Raw genomic sequence first — 17,742 nt, 5'->3', positions numbered from 1 at the left:
CACGGAGGTTTACCGAAGTCACCAAACACCGCGGCCAATCAGCGCGCAGCTGCTCGGCGTGGGGTCGTTCGCGTCTCGGAGGCTTATGTTTTCCTCCTCTTCTGCTCAGCTGAGAGGTTGTCTTTGTATGACAGAGCTGAACCCGCACCAGGCTGCAGAGACGTCTGGCAAAAGGCTCGGGTGGCGGTGAAAGGCGCAAACCTCTGCGTAAAAAGACATCGCGGCGCAAGGGCGCAGGGAAGCCGGGGGATCCGCGTCCCTGCCTGGATGCTGCGCCTCGTCCCGACACTTTTTGCAGCCAAACACAACCTTTGGGAGCCCGATGTCTCTGCCCGATAGAGGGAATTCACCCTGAGCTTTTGAGCGGACAGGACAAGGCGACCCACGACTCTGCTCCAGCATTCGTCTGCGTCTGAGATGGGCACCCGGTTCGTGTGGCTCTTCCTCGCGGCGTCCGTGGCGGGCTCGGCCGTCGCGGAGGACATCCCGGAGGGCGCGTCCACCCTCGCCTTTGTGTTCGACGTGACCGGCTCCATGTACGACGACCTGGTCCAGGTCATCGAGGGCGCCTCCAAAATCTTGGAAACATCCCTGAGTAGGCCGAAGAGACCCCTGTACAACTTTGCCCTGGTCCCTTTCCACGACCCAGGTAACCAGAAGAAAAGCTCTAATTCCACAGATGGGCTTCTCATTGTGCTTGGCTTTTGGGCTTCACGGGTTTCTCACAGGGTTTTCTCATGATCCGCACCCTCGGCTTTGAAATACTAAACAAAGGGAAGCGCTGGGAAATGTGAGAAATGTCAAAGTTTGCTCACAACCCAGCCTTCGAAGGCCTAATGTCCCTCACACCTCCAGAGGGGGGATTTGGGTCTCTGCACACAGATGTTCAGCCTGGCGGTCACTATCATTAGCATTCCGCCGGGTTTAGTGTGCGGCTTTAGGTTTGCGTGCAGCTTGATGATAATCATCAAGGCGCTCTCTCATTCTCAGCACCTGACGTCCAGGCGTCCAGGCTGTAAAGGTCATAGGTGCACGGACGCATGACCTGAAACACCTATATTTAATCCAAATGTTGAGAAATAAGGACGGTAAAGTCAAGGTTAGTTCATGAGGACGCGACAATTTGGGTTACGGATCTTGTCAAGCGTTGCAGCCTGAGTTTCGGGTTAAGTTCGGCTCTCCGTGAGCCGAAAGCCGCTCACCCATTGGCTTTCAAACGTCTCGGGGGTTTTGTGTGCTGATGGCGAGGTGAGAAGTGGCCCGCGGCCTCCCCTCCCCTGCGACAACAGAACGAGGACGCGAGACGAACCCTCGGACTGTCAGATCCGACTGACCGCGCAACTAAAACCAAGCCATCCAGGAATGCTTGCTGCGGACGCCCGGAGGTCCTGTGCTCGATGCGTTTGTTTGTGTTTTCACATTTGCTCGCAAACCTTAAGCTCCGTAGAGCGTCGTATTGTTTGCCCAAAAAGCCACACGTTTTAGGTTTTGTCGTAACAACAGACGTAAGAGTGGCAAAAGGGATTTATTTTCTTAATATTTACACTGATGCACGAACACATGCAAACAAATGCATCTGTTTACCTGTGTGTGTGTGTGTGTGTGTGTGTGTGTGTGTGTGTGTGTTTGTGTGTGTGTGTGTGTTCATGCATGTGCCGGATATTCTGCAAATATTTTACATAAATATATTTTTTGCTCAAAAAGTTTCCTGGTGATAGTTTAGATCTAAAATTACATATTTGAAACTCTAGCCCCCCTTAATGCGCTTAACAGTCGCAAAGGCCTCTCCGTCCAAGAGATCTGAGAGATGAATAAACAGAGGTGATCTGCACGTCGAAGAGATGGATTCCTATTCCAGATGTTTGTTCTCCTCTGCTCGGTTCCAGCGCGTCACGGGCTCCTCCGAAGCCCTGCGCCTCAAACATTTCTCCTGGCGGTCAGCTCTGTGACTAGAATAATAATCATATTTGGGGTTAGATATGAGCAGAATAAACACGCAAAAAGAAAAGGAAACGGGTTCCAGGGTCGCTCGTCGGGGGAAGAGGAGCTCCGACGCACTCGTTCGGGGAAAGCTCTCGGTCGTGACCCGTAAACGCTTTATCTCATGTTATCTGGACAAGGAAGTAGTTGTGGGGTTTTGCCCGGTCGTAAGAAAGACTAGTTGACGACTTGTCTTTACTAACTCCTCGCCGGCGAAGCCTCGTTCATTTGCAGCCCCGAAGAGGTTTATGAGGATGTTTGAGCGCGCTCCGAAAGGCCTCGGGGAAGCGGAGGAACGATTAACGCTGCGCCTTCGACGTTTCCTCGCACCGCCGGTTCTCTGTCCTCCGAAGCACCAACCCAGAGCCTCGGAGGGGATGGTTTGCGTTATCCCCCAGGACCTTCATTTAGGCTGCCTTTCAGTTCCACTTAGATCCGTTTTCTCCTCTTACATCTGATCCGGAAGGATAACGCAGGATAACTCTCCTGTTTGATTTGGCTGCTTTTAAATCAGACGCCCGAACTTCCCTTTTTTTTTTAGCGCCGCAATCTGACACGGTAAACATTCAAGTGTGTCTTTGCGACGTCGCTCACCCTGCGTTGTGCGCTCACCCTTGTGTGCGTGTGTGTCAAGCCAGTGTCAGGAGGATGCCTGGATATTGGGGTCAGGCCGGGAAGCCGGGTCAGGAAGTGCCCCCCCCTCCTGCCCCCCTCCCGCTCCCCCGCCGCCCCTCCATCCTGCAGGGAAAAAAAAAAAAAGAAAATCAAAAGGATACTTCACGAGTCATTTAGCCGGGGCGCAGAGGTTGTGCGTGAATCTGCTTCAGCGAAGACCTCCGGTTACTCTCCAATTTGGAGCAAAGTTGGTTTTTTTTTTGTTTTTTTTTTTTAAAATGGGGCATTGGCATTGAAACAACAGCTGTGAACGCCGATGCTTCCCCTCTGAAGCCTCCGTCTTCGGGGTGATGGCTTGTACCGCATTCTGACACGGCTTGAAAGTGATGTTTTAAGCTTCAAGTCAACGGCGTGTTGCGAAAATACTCTTTCATTTGAGGATTTACGGCCGATGCCGTTGTTCTTCGCCGCGCCTCCGTCTCTCTTTCTCCGTTTAGGCTGCACAAACATGCTGGTCCTTGTAAATTTTACAGTGCTGTTCAAAAATGAGCATTTCATGCAGTTAATAGTGTGATGTGGAAACGAGGAGGTTCAGACGAGGCTTGTTCGTAACTGCTTTTGACCGCAGAAGAAGAATAAGTGAGTAAATATATACAGCTGAAGACTTGTGTAAAAGCCGGACTGGCGGCGGACACGTAGGCAGAGGAGGATGCAGCGTCGGAGGTGGGCCTCATTATTTCTTTGCGAGCTACTCAAAGGTTCACGAGGTCAAGCGGCCTCACACACCAAACACCTCGGTGTTCTGGTCCATCTGCGCGCCCGCCGAGAGAACACGAGAAACCCCTCGTCGGCCAGCGTGAAGGGACCAAACGAATTACATGATGCCGGTCTGAAACCGGTCCTTGCTGCAAACATCCCATCCGCTAAATGTCTTCTTGAAAAGAGCGCGTGTTTCGCGACCGATTAGCATAAATCAGCATAGTTTATTCATCTCCCGTAATCCGTTATCTGCTGATCTCGGCCGAGGAGGTGATCGATGACACCGGCTTTAGTTGCCACTAATTGAGGTGTTTGCTCCAGACTGAGCGGTCGGCGCCCCAGCGTGAAGCAGGTCGCGTTGTGGACGCTTTGTTCCGGTTACTCTCGGCCCGGTGGAGGGGGGTTCACCGGTGACCCCGCGTTGCTATCTGGGATTCGTGTCGGCCGTGATTTGCTAAGCTGAGGACCTGCCTCGCCAGGCTTGTTCTACCGCTTGCGCTCAGTCAGAAGGAGATAGGCCCCCAGGTGTGGATTGAGGAGAAGATGACGGTATAGCATTAGCATCCACCTCCCCCTGATCAAAGGCTCTCATCTCAGAGCGCCTTTTGTCGGTGCTCGACATCCTTTTCCACCGTCCCCTTTCCTTTGTTTTCCTGCCCGACCCGCTCCGCCCTAGTGAGATTACAAGGAGTCTGTATTTAGCCGGACAGAGTCAATAATGATGCCATTAGGCAGGAATGTCAAAGCAAAGAGGTGCAGGATTTGGAGAATTAGAGGAGAGTCGCACGACGGACTTCGGCGTGCATCTGTGCTTGGTGTTCTAATTGAACCGAACCTGGAATACGCCGCCTGGCGACCGGGGCGGCCGGTGTTTTAACCGGGATTCCGCACCGTTTCCCCTTTCAAATGTTTGCAGTCTGAAGGTAATCAAGCTCCGGGGCGTCCAACTCAATCAGCGGTCGTAGCCGTCACGACGCCGACAGGAGCCGTTGTCGTGCACTGCGGCTGAGTGTTGTTGGACTGCGAACCCCACCCGCTCCGGTCCAACTCCAGGTTTTGTGTCAGCGTTGAAATACTAGAGCGGTGACATCAATCAGACGATCCCTGTTTTCTCCCGGGCCTGACCCGATGGCTGATGCGGAACCCCCGGGAAAACTCTGCAAATTAACCTCCGGCTTTCGTTTTCTTCCGTCGTGCTTCCAGAGTCCTCCAGACCTCATTACGTCACCCGTGTTTTCTTCATCAGTCGATAGTGTAGGTTTTGGTTGAAACCCTTGGAAGCCTCTGACTGGTGCCGTTGTGTGACGTCTGACATTTTGTCTGGAAGCCTGAAAGGCTGGTGTGACTCGGACCAAATCCAATCAGTCTTGCTCCTGTCTCCTTGTGCCGAGGAATAGCGTGAAAAACTGCAAAACAGTTGACAGGAGAAAACAACAAGGGCTTCCAGGTGTTTGATTGACGCAGAGGCCTGCACGGCGTGCAACCCCAGAAAAAATGCCCGTTCCCGACGAGTGCTTAAGGAGTTAGAGGCCGAAAGGTTGCAGGTCGGGTTGCCTGTGGCCTCTGCTGCCTGCTTTAAGTGGGCTACGCAGGGGAAAGCCGTGAATCACGACGCGGCCTCTCTTTGGTTCTGGGGCGGAGGCCACCCCTGAAGTGTTTACCAACTTATTTCACGTGTATTGAGAATCCCCCCCCCGCTTGGCTTTCAAAATCCAATTTTTTTCACACTGGCCAAACTGCCAGCGATCAGTTTCCCGTAGGATGTATCGTCCTCCACAAAGTACCATATCTGCGTTCAATGGACCCGCTGGATCTGTCCAGAGAAGTTCATTTTAATGGATGATGTATTTTTTTGTGTCTGTCTCTGGACCTTGACGCAGGGATTTGTTAGAAGGCAACTGTGATAGTCTCCTTTCTAAAGCCTTGGGTTTGGGACTCCCTTTAACGAAACGGCACGGGGTCCAAAATCACATCCTGGGACCCGTGGGTGCGCGTCCATGTGTGGTCGACTGCATCTGGGCTTAGTTTGTGTGTTTTGGGCATGCATAATTAGAATTTCCCCAGTAAAACACCGAAAAAAAACACAGTCAGTCAGTCAGTCGTAGCTGGGAGCTCAAGAAAAGCAGCATCGGGTCATGAAATGCACGACCATGAGCGCTGCAGTTCTGTGGTCGTCACACGACGACTGGTGCCGTTCTTTTTTTTTTTTACTCTCTGCCTTCCTTTTGCGGTTAATTAACACAATTTAAGTGCCACGCTTAATTCTGAAAGGCTCAGGAGAATCTGGAAAGCAGCGCGAGCCTCAGCCTCAAGGCTTCGGCCGTTCCGTCCGCAATGGAGACCATATGTTTGGACGTCGCAGAACACGAAAATCTGGGCGTGTCTTCTGTCTCGGCCAGATTCGTGCCCTTTCAGTGTGAAGCCTTCGCCTTAACTACCTGATAGCTTTTCCCCTTTTTTTCCGCTTGGTCTCTAACCAGCGCGTCGTCAAGGTGATGAAATGGGTCTGACCTTTTGACAGAGTCCTCGCTGATATCTTGCACAATGCAGCCCGTCAGGGGGTTAGCTTTAGAAGCAGCTCCAAGGTTGTAGGCAAGACCATTATTTTTGTATTTTTCCTGTTATTGTAAGTTGATGAACTGGTGCGGGAGATTTACTGCGACTTGACCCAGAAACCCCGCTATCAATCAGTAGCCATAAAAATAGAGGAGGGTTAAGTAAAAGACTCGAGAGACGTCGATGACCTAAATATAACGCGGGTGATGCGCCGAGCGGAGACCGGTTTTGAAAACACTGAGCCGTAAATCAGTCGAGAAAAGACAAACTCTCGCTCATGTCTTATTGAGCGTTTGCGTTGTTTGACTTCTCCATCCAATTTGTTTGTGTGCTTGAAGTCAAACTCAAAGTCAATAAGTTGGTCTTTGCAAATCAGCAAAGGCCTTTAGTAACAGCCGCCAACCAAAACAGATCCAATCATTCAAAGCTTAACTCATATTGTCTTTTCAAGTTTGAACCCTGAAAGGGGCTATTGACTAATGACCTCCAGATGGATCGGCATATTGGTTTCTGTCTCCAGACCAGATGATAAGAGGAAAAGAGTTCAGCTCACTAACCGTTGGGGTCAAAAGTGATCGGTGAAGACCGAGACGGTGGAAACTCGTGCTTCCGGCGCTTCCCTTTGAATTGTGCACAGAAGCAAAACACCATTTGTACAAGGAATCTGAAACATGTGTTTCTGTAAAAGAGCTTTCGAGTTTGAATATAAACATACACTTCTGTGCCTTTGCCGCACTTCAAACTCAATTACGGTGGAGTTCTGTTTCTATTAGGTTCTATTGCTGCGCAGACTTTTTGTCGTCATCGTTTCTTGAAGTGTTCCTGTGTTCTCCGGTCGACCTGAGAACGCCTTTGAACCGGAGGATTTGGTTGAATTTGGAAAAGCCAATAACTTGTACCAAGGTATGGTAACAGCAGCAGCAACAGCAGCATCATGGAGGTGCAGTGCTCAGCCTTCCTGCGTGGGGTCTCATCTTCTCCCCTTGGGGTTCCTCCGGTGTCCCCCACAATCTGATCAAATGCAGAGGATTCAGCAGAGATGCGTGAATGAATGAAGGAATGAACGTATTGTAAATGGAGGTATTGTTCCAACTCCAGTTGTTTGAGGTGCAGCTGTGACTCGTGATGTCCGATAACTGACTTGTGATTGCGGTCACTTTTTATGGACTCTGCATTTAAAGATGTGTTGATTTGTTTTGACGGTTGTTCTGGAGGCTGTAAACTGTCGGCCCATTGAATCGGAGTCGGGGAGACCGTATATAAATCGACCGGGTTGCAGAAATGTACAAATCCACATGTCACATTCATTTACGCCGCACTGTTGATCAGCGTGGAGATTGCCGCTGCCAAAAGTTGACAAGCTTGATGGCCGGCTCCGGTTTGATCATCGCTCCGTTGCTGCTGAGATCACATGTAAACGCCGCATAAAAAAAAAATGCCTGTTTCACTTTTAGACCATGTTTTTGTACACCGCTAGGCGATAATAGTATGCAGATGGCCCCACGCTGACTAATGTGTCTTTCCTAAAACCTAATTTGAGTGCAGCTGTTATTTCATCAGGTGTGGAAGTCGCCAAGGGCATTGTAAACGTTACTGAGACACCGAATCCAGATCGATCAGGAAAAACTCAAGCTCGAGCAAGAGGAAGACCAAACCTGGATCCGCAATCTTTTTCTCCTCCTTTTTTAAATTATTTCGGTACAGCGTTACGCTCATTTTGGACGCGCCGAGAGCCGCTGCAAAGCTGGAGTATACGGTATATCACTGACGTCCAAACGGCAGGGGAGAAAGCAGGAAGCGTGCGTGGTCTTAACTCAAAATAAGGTGCCAAGCCGTTGATATAATAACTATAGAACTGACCGATGCCTGGATTTAGTCATCATAGCCAGAGGACTTACCTTTACCTATCCAGGTAAACACAGTAGTGCGGTAAGGTGTGCGGAAACAGATGAAATTAGGCATCGACCAATGAGACCGTTCAACAAAATTCTGTTCTCCATCGGCCTCCGCTGCGTCTCCATCCCCGGGGAGGAACCGCTCAGAGCTGTCGTCTGCCACTATAATCAAACTCCCGATCGAGCTTTTCCATCTGGGAGCGATGAGGCCGGTGTGTCTGCGTGTGTGTTTGGTTTTCGGATAGACGATCGTATGATCTCGTGATCCCCATTAATGTCAATCTGCGGTATTGAGAATCATCGTCACGAGACACTTCCGATTGCGCCGATTGAAGTAAAACGAGCGAGGCGAGGCCTCGGCTCGCAGTTCGGCTGCCCGGTGGCCCCGCGGCTTCCACAACAATGCCGGCGTTTGGGTAGTTTGCGCCTGATGTCAGCTCTGGTTGTCTGCAAAACACTCGGTTTGGCAGCGGCTGAGGCCAAAACTCTTAGACCTCCGGCTTAAAAACACTGCCGCAGTCTTGCACGGCAGTAAATTGAAAGCGCAGAGCTTCACATTAGACTAATCTGCAAGACATTTAGGAAAGTTTTTGTCTGCACCAGCATGTCTATTAATAGGACTTTATTTTCCCACTGACATCCGTCCGGATGCGTATTATCAACAGAGACCCAACGCATACATTGTAGATGGGAATAGTCACTCCGACCATATCAGAAGACAATGTGGAGGACATCGCGGTCTGCCGGCCCGAGTGCGTCTGCTGCGTTTTCGGCACTGAGTGCAAGTTACGAAGCGTGATGTCTCCCATGTGTTTTCTCAGCGGGGCCGACCAGCGGAATAGCTGATGGTCAGACACTCGCATTCTGGCAGATTTAACCCCAAGTCAGCAGAATTAAAGTACACTTTGTGTGTGTGTTTGTGTGTGTGTGTGTGTGTGTGTGTGTGTGTGTGTGTGTGTGTGTGTGTTTACAGCCTCTCTCACTTTTAAGTGCTGCACCACCAACATGTGACATCCAGTGTATCTGTGTGAAACGAGGGAAACGAGAGATGGATGAAGACATTAGATATAAAAAGGAGACGTGCGGCCCTTCCTCTCAGCGTCGCTGCTGTCATTCACCGGCGGACGGCCTCGTTTGAAGGTTTGCGTTGTCACGGATGATTTGGACACGCTGTACGTAACAAAGTCATCATTGATTACGGTGATCGGGTCGGGAACCTCCAGGATTCTGTCTGCAGGATTGAAATCGCAAAGACTTTGGCGGGGAAAATGGGATTGCTCATGCTGTTCTATAAATCCTCTCTGCGGCAGAGCATTTTGGATGACATGAGCATTTTGGATTTAAAAGGCAGAGCCTTCCGAGACCACAACAGCATGGCCGATATTTTATGAACACGCAACACAAGGCTAACAATGTCTCTGTCTTTTGCCTGTCAAGGCGAGCCTTGCAAGGCAACGCAGGGGTTTAGAAACGCCTTTGCTGCCGATGCCGTTGGGGAAAGGAGCGTCTCCACGTTGAATGCCTGCGCGATTCCCGGAAAAAGAACCTAAACCCTAGTGTCAGAGGAGGTGAAACCGAGATTGCGGTTGGACAAGTGCCCAGTTTTCCATCCCATTAGAATTTCTTTGAGCATCTAATCTGGCACGTGATTCCCAGACGTATGCTTTGCAGATGGCTGCTATAGGAGGAATGAGCTCAGCCGCTTGCACGGCTCACAGATCGAGGAAACGGGAAAAGATGCAGATCACCTTCCTGTTTGTCCGTGGTGGCCGTCGTTAATCGCGTTTCGCTCTTTCGTGTCAGACCAACGCTCTGAGTTCATTCGCTCGGCCTCGTTCGTGCCATTTCTACGTGTTCCTTTGTCATCATAGAGATAGCATGAAAACCATTTCCTTTGCTGCAGCTGGAAGCGCACATATGCGAGATGCTGAAACCTGGGATTTTAATCTTTCTCCTCGGCCCGTTTTATGTAATAGGGATTTATGGAATAAATAGTATGCTGAAAATGTGACGATTTGACTGGGCTGAAAATCCCTTTATACACGACCCCTCTAATGGAAAGCAGTAGATACTGTTGGCGGTATGAGAAAGATGCGCCACGCCGTGCAGAGGTCATTGGCGTTCACCGTGGTTTCCATGGCGCCGGCGCAAAGAGCGCGGCTCTAGGTCGGGTTTGGGTTACCGAAGCCCGAACGCTAAAGAACATACACGGACGTGGGAACCTCTCCCGTAAGGAAGGAGATGTCAGCTTTTCCATCGCTGCAACGTTTGGCTCGCCATCTATGTTCCGCTCACAAGGGGCCAGACACATTTCCACGTTAGTTTTGAAAAGCATCTCCGATCACCGCAAACGTTCCCTCTCTACCTTAAACATTTAGCCTTCTGCCAAAATCTGGGTCATTTGGATGGCGCTTTAACTTTCTTACTACTAGTATGCTTAAGTCTGAGTGATCCACACAACCGAATTTCTCTCTTGGCCACTGGCCCGAAGACAAAGTTAGCACAAGCTATATCCTTTTACTAAAGTCAGGGATCTTTTTGTAATTACCTTCTCCCTAACAAGGAAAGCCTTGTTTTTCAATCTGGTGTGTGTGTGTGTGTGTGTGTGTGTGTGTGTGTGTGTGTGTGTGTGTGTGTGTGTGTGTGTGTGTGTGTGTGTGTGCCCCTCATCAGGCTCATTCCACAGCACAGCTGCGGTGGCTGAAGTCACCCAGTTTGACTCAAGAAGGGGGCTTAGCAGCCCATTAACAGATAGAAGAAAGTAAGCTGAGAAACAGCAGTGACTACCAAAGCTGGACGGCCTACAGAGCAAAGGCCGTGTTGTCGCTGCGCCGCTCGCACAGATGCAGAAGGGCTTTATGTTTGGACCGAAGACCGGACAAGCACAAAACCGTGACATTACCTGCGCCGTGACGCCTTTGTTCTGCAACCGCAGAGCAGAGGGTATGAGCTGGAGTCGAGAGATGAAGGATTGAAGTTTTGTTGGAAAAAACAGAAAAACATCGGGTGTGTCGGACACGAACGGCGAGCGGATATGTGGTTATTGAAGAGGGAGCGTTGTAACGCCTTCACCTAACCAGGCCAACCTCAGGAATTCAGTTCACGATCTATTGCATTATATTCTATACGGCTTATCGGCAGCGCGGCGGAGGAGGCGGCGCAATCGTTTTTGGAACCGAACATTGGTTTCCTGGCTCCTCCTCGTGTTTCCAAGTTTTGTTGAGCGACACACTGAAGCCCTCGCTGCTCCCTGGCTGCTTGTTGCTCCCGGTTCATTCATGATGGCTTCATTGCAGAGAAGTAGTTTCCCCACGGGGATTAATAAAGGATAAATTATGATCATTAATTCTTATCATTATCCTGCCGTCAAGGTCGCAGGGGGCGGAGCCTCTCCCGGCGGTTACGGGACAAAAGACAGGGTTCACCCACTTTATCACCTACAATCCCCCGATGTCTGGTTCACACGCCCCGGAGAGACCGTGACCCGTTGATCCGCTCGTTCAGCCACTCGCTCTCTCATTCGCACGTCCGGACGATTCAGGGTCTCCGATGAACCTCCAGCGCGTGTTTGGACTGTAGGAGGAACCCTGAGGAACCCCGGGGGAGAACATGGAGACTCTACACCACGGAGCCTCTAGCTGTGAGGCGTCGACCGCTGCACCAGCGTGCCGTCCCTTTCATTGTTGACAAAACTTTACGTCAAAAAGCTCCTCGGAATCCCAGCAGACCGCTGGTCCTGAGCTGCGTGCTTCCATCAAAGTTCAGATCGACCTCCCTGTCCTCCTCCGACTGATCTAATGACTCTTTCCGCTGCTCTTTCGCAGAGATCGGACCCATAACCATCACGACGGACCCAAAGAAGTTCCAGTACGAGCTGAGGGAGCTGTACGTTCAGGTAGGCGCGGCCGAGCTAGGCGCTCAGGTCATCTGGCCTCGGTGCGGGCGGCACACTGCGGTCGCGGCAGACGTCCGGCGAGGAAGACTTTTAGCCGATTGAGACGGAGTCTGATCAGAACATCGACCACACAGGATTCAGCCATTTTGCAGATGAAAGTCCTCCGTTTCCACTTGCGTTTGTTTTCCTCCCAAAGCCGTTTCAGAGAAATGTAGAACAGAAACAAACCGATGTCTGAAAACATAAACACATTCCTTTTTTTCTGTTTAATTGCCGAACTTGCCCGGGAATCTGGTTTCCCGCTGCTCCGGTTGTGTGCGGCGTGAGGGTGATCCAGTTTCCCTGCCGCTTCGTTTCTAAATGTTTTTTCCTCCCGCCGCCTCGTCACCTGCACAACATCTGAAGACGCTCTGGATGGAAAAACTTTATTTTTAGAGATTTTTTTATTTTTTTATTTCCGAGATCTCTTGACAGTCACTGTTTTGTTTTCGAATGGGGTTGACGTTGGGTCATGCTCCATATGTTGTAACCACTTGACCAAAAATGAACAGGGGAAGGAGTCGGATTAGTGTTTTGGCCGGTGGGGAGACGTGAGGGTGCGCTGGGGAGACAGAGGACTCCTGTATATTTACTCTCCCCTCCTTTACCCCGTTCCCCCCGGCTTAAAAGTGTGGGTGACTCCATTCCAGATGTTTCTGTTGATAGATTCAAGCTAGTTATGGAAGCTCCAAGAGGCAGACGTGCTTGAATGTCATAGAGGACAAATCTCTTTGACCCTGCATGCTGAACAAAGATAAGGACCCCCCCCCCCACACACACACACACACACACACACACACACACACACTCAATAAAACAAAGGAACACCTCTGCTCATGGTTTTGACATTTTGTTTTAGTTCTCATTTCCTTGGAATTGGAACATGGTTTGCTCTTCCCCGCATTAGTCTGGCCCACAAGAACCATATCATCCTCTGCCTGCAGTGTAACATCGCTGGCCCATTAGCGCAGGCAGTTAGGTGAAGCTACGTAGTTCCACGTAACCACGGGAAGGCGTCCGCAGAATGCAAACCAATCAAGCATGCAGCTTGTTTAGCTTTGGTATTTCGCCATACAGACAGCAGCTACTGGCTCCAGGTCCTGACCCAAATAAATCTCTGACTCATCTGCTTGTGTAGTTCAAACTATTTACACAAAGAAAAAGAAACGGGCCGCCTGTGAAGAAGAAAATAGCTCCTCCGTTTATTCAGGATATGACAAAAAGCAGAAACTGACTCGGGGTGCGCGTCCGTCTACCTGCAATGGTTGGGTTCAGATGAAAAGAGCGGGAGGAGACCTCTTTAGCCAGCCGGCAGTAGCCACTTCTCTCCAGCCGTTGGCTTGCAGAAGCGGTGCCGCTATCGCAGTCGCGTGTCAACCCGCGGGTCACATTCCCACGGTTTTAGCAGGCAAGGGACCCTATTAGCCTCGGTCAACTGTCGACCCGCTGTCCAACTGTCCGGCTGCTGATGCATCTGCTTCGGTGACCATCTAGTGCAGGGGGGTCAAAATCCTTTTCAGCGAGGGCCACGCCAGGGTCATGGTTGCCCTCAAAGGGCCACATGGAACGGTCACACTATCAATGGAACCGAACGTCATATAAATGGAACCACTCCGAATTAAATCGCTCTATATTTATGACCCGATCGAAGACAAAATGTCACATATGCCTTCCCATCTTTCTTGCAACCGCCTTCCATCTGCATCAACTTTTCTCCTCCTGGACATTTAGGGATCATTTGTATTTCTCAATTCCACATTGACGTGGACACTGACGTGGTAGTGCGATTGGCATGAAGTGCGGGAAATATAGTTGATGGTCAACGCACGCGTTTGACTTATTTATTCGAAGACAATTGGACCTTTTAAGACGTTCTTGCGGGCCACAAAAAAAGAGGTGACGGGCCACTTGTGGCCAGGGGGCCTCGAGTTTGTCACGTGATCTCGTGGGACTCCTGGGTATATTTCAGGGTCACCTCTCCTGTCGCCGAGGCTGGTCCGCGCTTATCGGAGAAGCTCCTAATTGTGAATTATCATTGGCAGACCTTTGTCCTCCGGTACCGAATGAACCTGCGCCATTCCCGTCGAGGTTCTCAGTCATCCAGGTCGCGGTGAATTCTTGTCAAAATCTTCTCGTCGTGACAGCTGGACTCAGCGGCAACTCAATAGACCGAGGAAGCCTCTTGGATGAGGGACGAGATGTCCTCAAGCGAAGAAATTCAAGTCCGGTTGCCACGCCGAGAAGATTTCGACAACCTGCACCATTATCTTCCGTATCCCGGTTTATCTCATGTACAATCAGTTTTTCTGTGGAAACCACCCCGCGCAGAGCGCCGAGCCATTCATTGGACCGCGTCTATTTGCTCATCCAACCCTTCATTCATTTCCAGGGGGGTGGAGACTGTCCGGAGATGAGCATCGGCGCCATCAAAATAGCCCTGGAGATCTCGCAGCCGGGATCCTTCATTTACGTCTTCACGGATGCCCGCTCCAAGGATTACAAACTGACTCATGAAGTCCTTCAGCTAATTCAACAGAAACAGTCTCAGGTTGGGATATGACTCCCCGCAGTAGATATGGAAGTGGGACTTCAAGGGATGTTCATATGATGTAAGTATTTTCGCAGGTGGTGTTTGTGCTGACGGGGGACTGCGACGATAGGACCCACATTGGCTACAAGGCTTATGAGGAGATTGCCTCCACTAGCTCCGGGCAGGTCTTCCATCTGGACAAGAAACAGGTCAATGAGGTAAGAGCGTGAGCGGCGCATGTCTCGCAAAGATTTGATTGATGTAAACGTGATTTGGTCGCAGTAACGAAATCATTTGCGGTGTCGCGCGTGTCTCTGGCCGTGCACCTCTTTTTGAAGTCAAATTTATGGGAGACATTTCAGTGATCAGTGTGTCCGTCCAGGAAATGTAAATCAACCTGGAAGCCGTCAGGAATTGGCAGGGAGTCAGAGACGGAGTTTTGAAACGCATGGCTGTTTTCTTCATGGAAGATAAGGCCCTTTGCTTGGAAAGAACCATGAATAACTTTCTGTCCTCCTTTCAGAAAAAAACCCAACTTCCTCGCCGTCCGTGTCTTTTGCACACACTCGCACGTCACGATCATCATTTTTACCGTTAACCTTGCCAGCTTCGCTCGCCTTAACAGTCCTTTCCTTTGTGCCTTTGGGATAAATGTCAAAGGAATCAAGGCCTTAAACTCCACACGCTGCTCGCTCGTAGTTTAAATACTCTGGCTGTCTTTGTTTACACCAAACGATCACAATAAAATTACATCCCTGAAACTGTGGAATGCCTGCGCTTGGGTTCAAAATCATTCATTTATGATGTTTGTACGTTCTTTTCAAATGTCATGGTATCCACATCTTTTAAGGTAAATCCCACATGATCTTTCTGACTGGAAACACAGCGACCTGGTACGGACTTGTCTTCAAAACCAGCTACACGTTTTACACTGCACTCTGCTCGAACCTTGAATAGGACGCTTGCGGGTTCGGGCTTGATATTGAAGAGAAGGACTGAAAGTCAGTCTAGTTCAGCGACACGATACGGGTCTGAGTCCTCGTTGGGGGAACATGCACACCGCGCTGAAATTCAGGACGCCTCATTTAGGATCATTTTGAAATCAAGCTTTTTTCACAGGCTTTGTTCCACCGGGCAGTTCGTTGCGCGTCACGAACACGGTGACATTCCTACCGCGCACGTGTCATTTCTACATGCTTGTGTATTCTCCCTACCGTAGGTTCTGAAATGGGTGGAGGAGGCCGTGCAGTCCTCGAAAGTCCACCTGTTGTCCACCGATCATTTCAGCCCGGTCAGCAACACGTGGCAGCTGCCCTTCGACCCCAGCCTCAAGGAAGTCACCGTGGCCCTCAGCGGCCTGGCACCTGACATCCAGATCACCAACCCCCAGGGTACGAGGAGTCCAAGCGCGTATCGGACCGCGGGAGGGGGAGGTCTCAGAGTCTTCCTTGCGGTTAACTGCCTGTCGAGAAATCGTGTGGCTCTTCTGAAGCCATTAATGATAACAACATGAAGAAACGTTAATCATCGCGCGACCCGTTTCCGGGTCACGCTCGCAGAAACCATTCCCTCCATGTCAGTTCCCCCACATATGTGGAGATTGAAGATGGGCGGCTGCGATGTGTTGATTCCAAGAAAAACAGGAGAGGATAAATATTTGCTTATGGTGTAGTCTACTCAGATTTAAGGTTGTGGGGGGGATACATACGACACAAATGCAGTTACTTTCAAACTAACTTGCAAGCTTTAGCTTCAGAAAAGAGGGCTTCCCTCCGATGGTTTACCAAACTCCTTGCATGCTGTGAGCGTTTTGTGGTGCCATCCCTCTGAGTTCCCTGTGCTCCTGTTTTCTCCCAGGGAGGGTCGTGGGGAAGAGTGACGGTCTCACCGAGCTCTTGCACATTCCCAACTCTGCCAAAGTTGTCAACATCAAGGACCCGCAGCCTGGGATGTGGTCTATCAAGGTAAACAATCCATCCTGTACCTGGAAGTGTGTGTTAAATTACAGGCTTCTCCCAGAGGGCGAGCTGTCTTTTAAAAAGACTTACTGCGAGTACTTCGGCAGTATAACCTCGGAACGAGGTCGCGGCTCCCTCCCGGCGTCCGAGCCGTGCCCCGGAGGAGGTTCTTCCGCGGAGCCGCCATCGCCTTCAGCACGCGGGTCGTCCGTTGACCAGACAAACCGAAACAGGAGTAAATGAACAGAGGGCTTTTTGGGCGGGTGAAGATGAAGTAGCTGCTGCTGCCAGCAAAGCCCCTTGGATTCCCGTTTGCCCCCTGAGCTGAAACTGCCGGCTCCCCGCTCGGACAGCAATGCCAAAAAACACCCGCGCAGGTTTCGTCGCCAAGCGTCCCGGCCAGATGTTTGGAAGTGATTTGTTGAAGGGGCCCCGGCGGCCCCCGAATCCATGCGGACCCCCTGCCGGCGGACGTTCCCCCACGGGAGGGGTGTTTCGTGTTAGTGCCCGGCTGATTTACCGGGGAAAATAAGAGATGAAGATCTTTGCGTTTCCTCCTAAAGGAGCAAACTTTCAGATCTCATTTTATTTGTTGAAAATATGTTTCATCTCTTGACCCAGAAACCTTGGGGATGATTAAACTACCTAACTACCAACCTACCTCCTAACTATCTACCTACCTCGCGACCTATCATTGATTCCACGCCCATGTGATCGCACACTAATTTTTTTGGTCTCTATATAAAAATGAGAGGACAGATAGATGGACAGAGAGATAGGCACTATGGACAGATAGGTAAGGCGACGGACGGATATCATTGATAGCTAGATGGGTAAACTATGAAGAAACATAGATTTTGCATTGTTTTTACCAACAATTATGATCAAAACAAAATGTCTAACAAGCCTTAAAAGCGTTGCTCCTCAAGAGTTATGGCTAGGCGTCACCGCGTCCTCCTGCTTAAGAAAAATATCAGTAACATTTTATAGTGCGTTGTTAAATTTTTAAACTGGTTGGCGCCGTCTTGCTGAGCGAAGCTCCTCGTCCAGATGCTCCTGGACGCCGCGAGATCCCGGCACACATTCGGGACAGCTAACCTTTGGGTTTGGACTCCCAAAGCTTTCGTTCTGCAGCGCCGACCCTTTTCTGATCCGGTGCTTCTGACTTTTTTTAAGTTTCCGATTATACAGATTTTTCTTTTTTATGCATTTGGACAATCAAATGAAAACAAAAAATAGAAAACCTCCACCATGGCTTTAAATAGCTTTTACTCCTGGAGGTTTGGATTAGCAGTGTGTTGTCTCTACCTGCGTTCTGCTCCATGGAAACCTCTTCTTCTGTCCCTGGAGGTTCTTCACCTCATTTCTTTGAGATGTCTCCTCCTGACATTCTAACTGATGCAATGAGTAGGTCCGTCCTGTCGTTGCTCCTCCTCGACCTCAACTAGCGAGCGTCAGTGTTTCCGCTCCTCGTCGGCCTTCACAAACCCCCGAGCCTTTACGCTCGCTCCGATC

General features: G+C 50.3%; 1 protein-coding gene across 1 annotated transcript in view; it reads left to right on the top strand.

The window, feature by feature from the left end:
* Positions 1-465: 465 nt before the first annotated feature.
* hmcn1 (hemicentin 1) overlaps positions 466-17,742 on the top strand; it is an 88,320-nt gene continuing 71,043 nt past the window's right edge. Inside the window, exons 1-6 of the mRNA XM_086162317.1 lie at positions 466-649; positions 11,630-11,700; positions 14,129-14,287; positions 14,365-14,487; positions 15,489-15,660; positions 16,127-16,233. Of these exons, the coding sequence (XP_086018443.1) occupies positions 535-649; positions 11,630-11,700; positions 14,129-14,287; positions 14,365-14,487; positions 15,489-15,660; positions 16,127-16,233 (747 nt within the window). The 5' untranslated portion in view covers positions 466-534. The remainder of the gene's footprint in view (positions 650-11,629; positions 11,701-14,128; positions 14,288-14,364; positions 14,488-15,488; positions 15,661-16,126; positions 16,234-17,742) is intronic.

This window comes from Fistularia commersonii, chromosome 16, assembly GCF_037954325.1.
Source record: "Fistularia commersonii isolate RoL2024-O1a breed Wild chromosome 16, RoL_Fcom_v1.0, whole genome shotgun sequence".
Lineage (NCBI taxonomy): Eukaryota > Metazoa > Chordata > Actinopteri > Syngnathiformes > Fistulariidae > Fistularia > Fistularia commersonii.
This window is presented reverse-complemented; position numbering and strand designations above follow the sequence as displayed.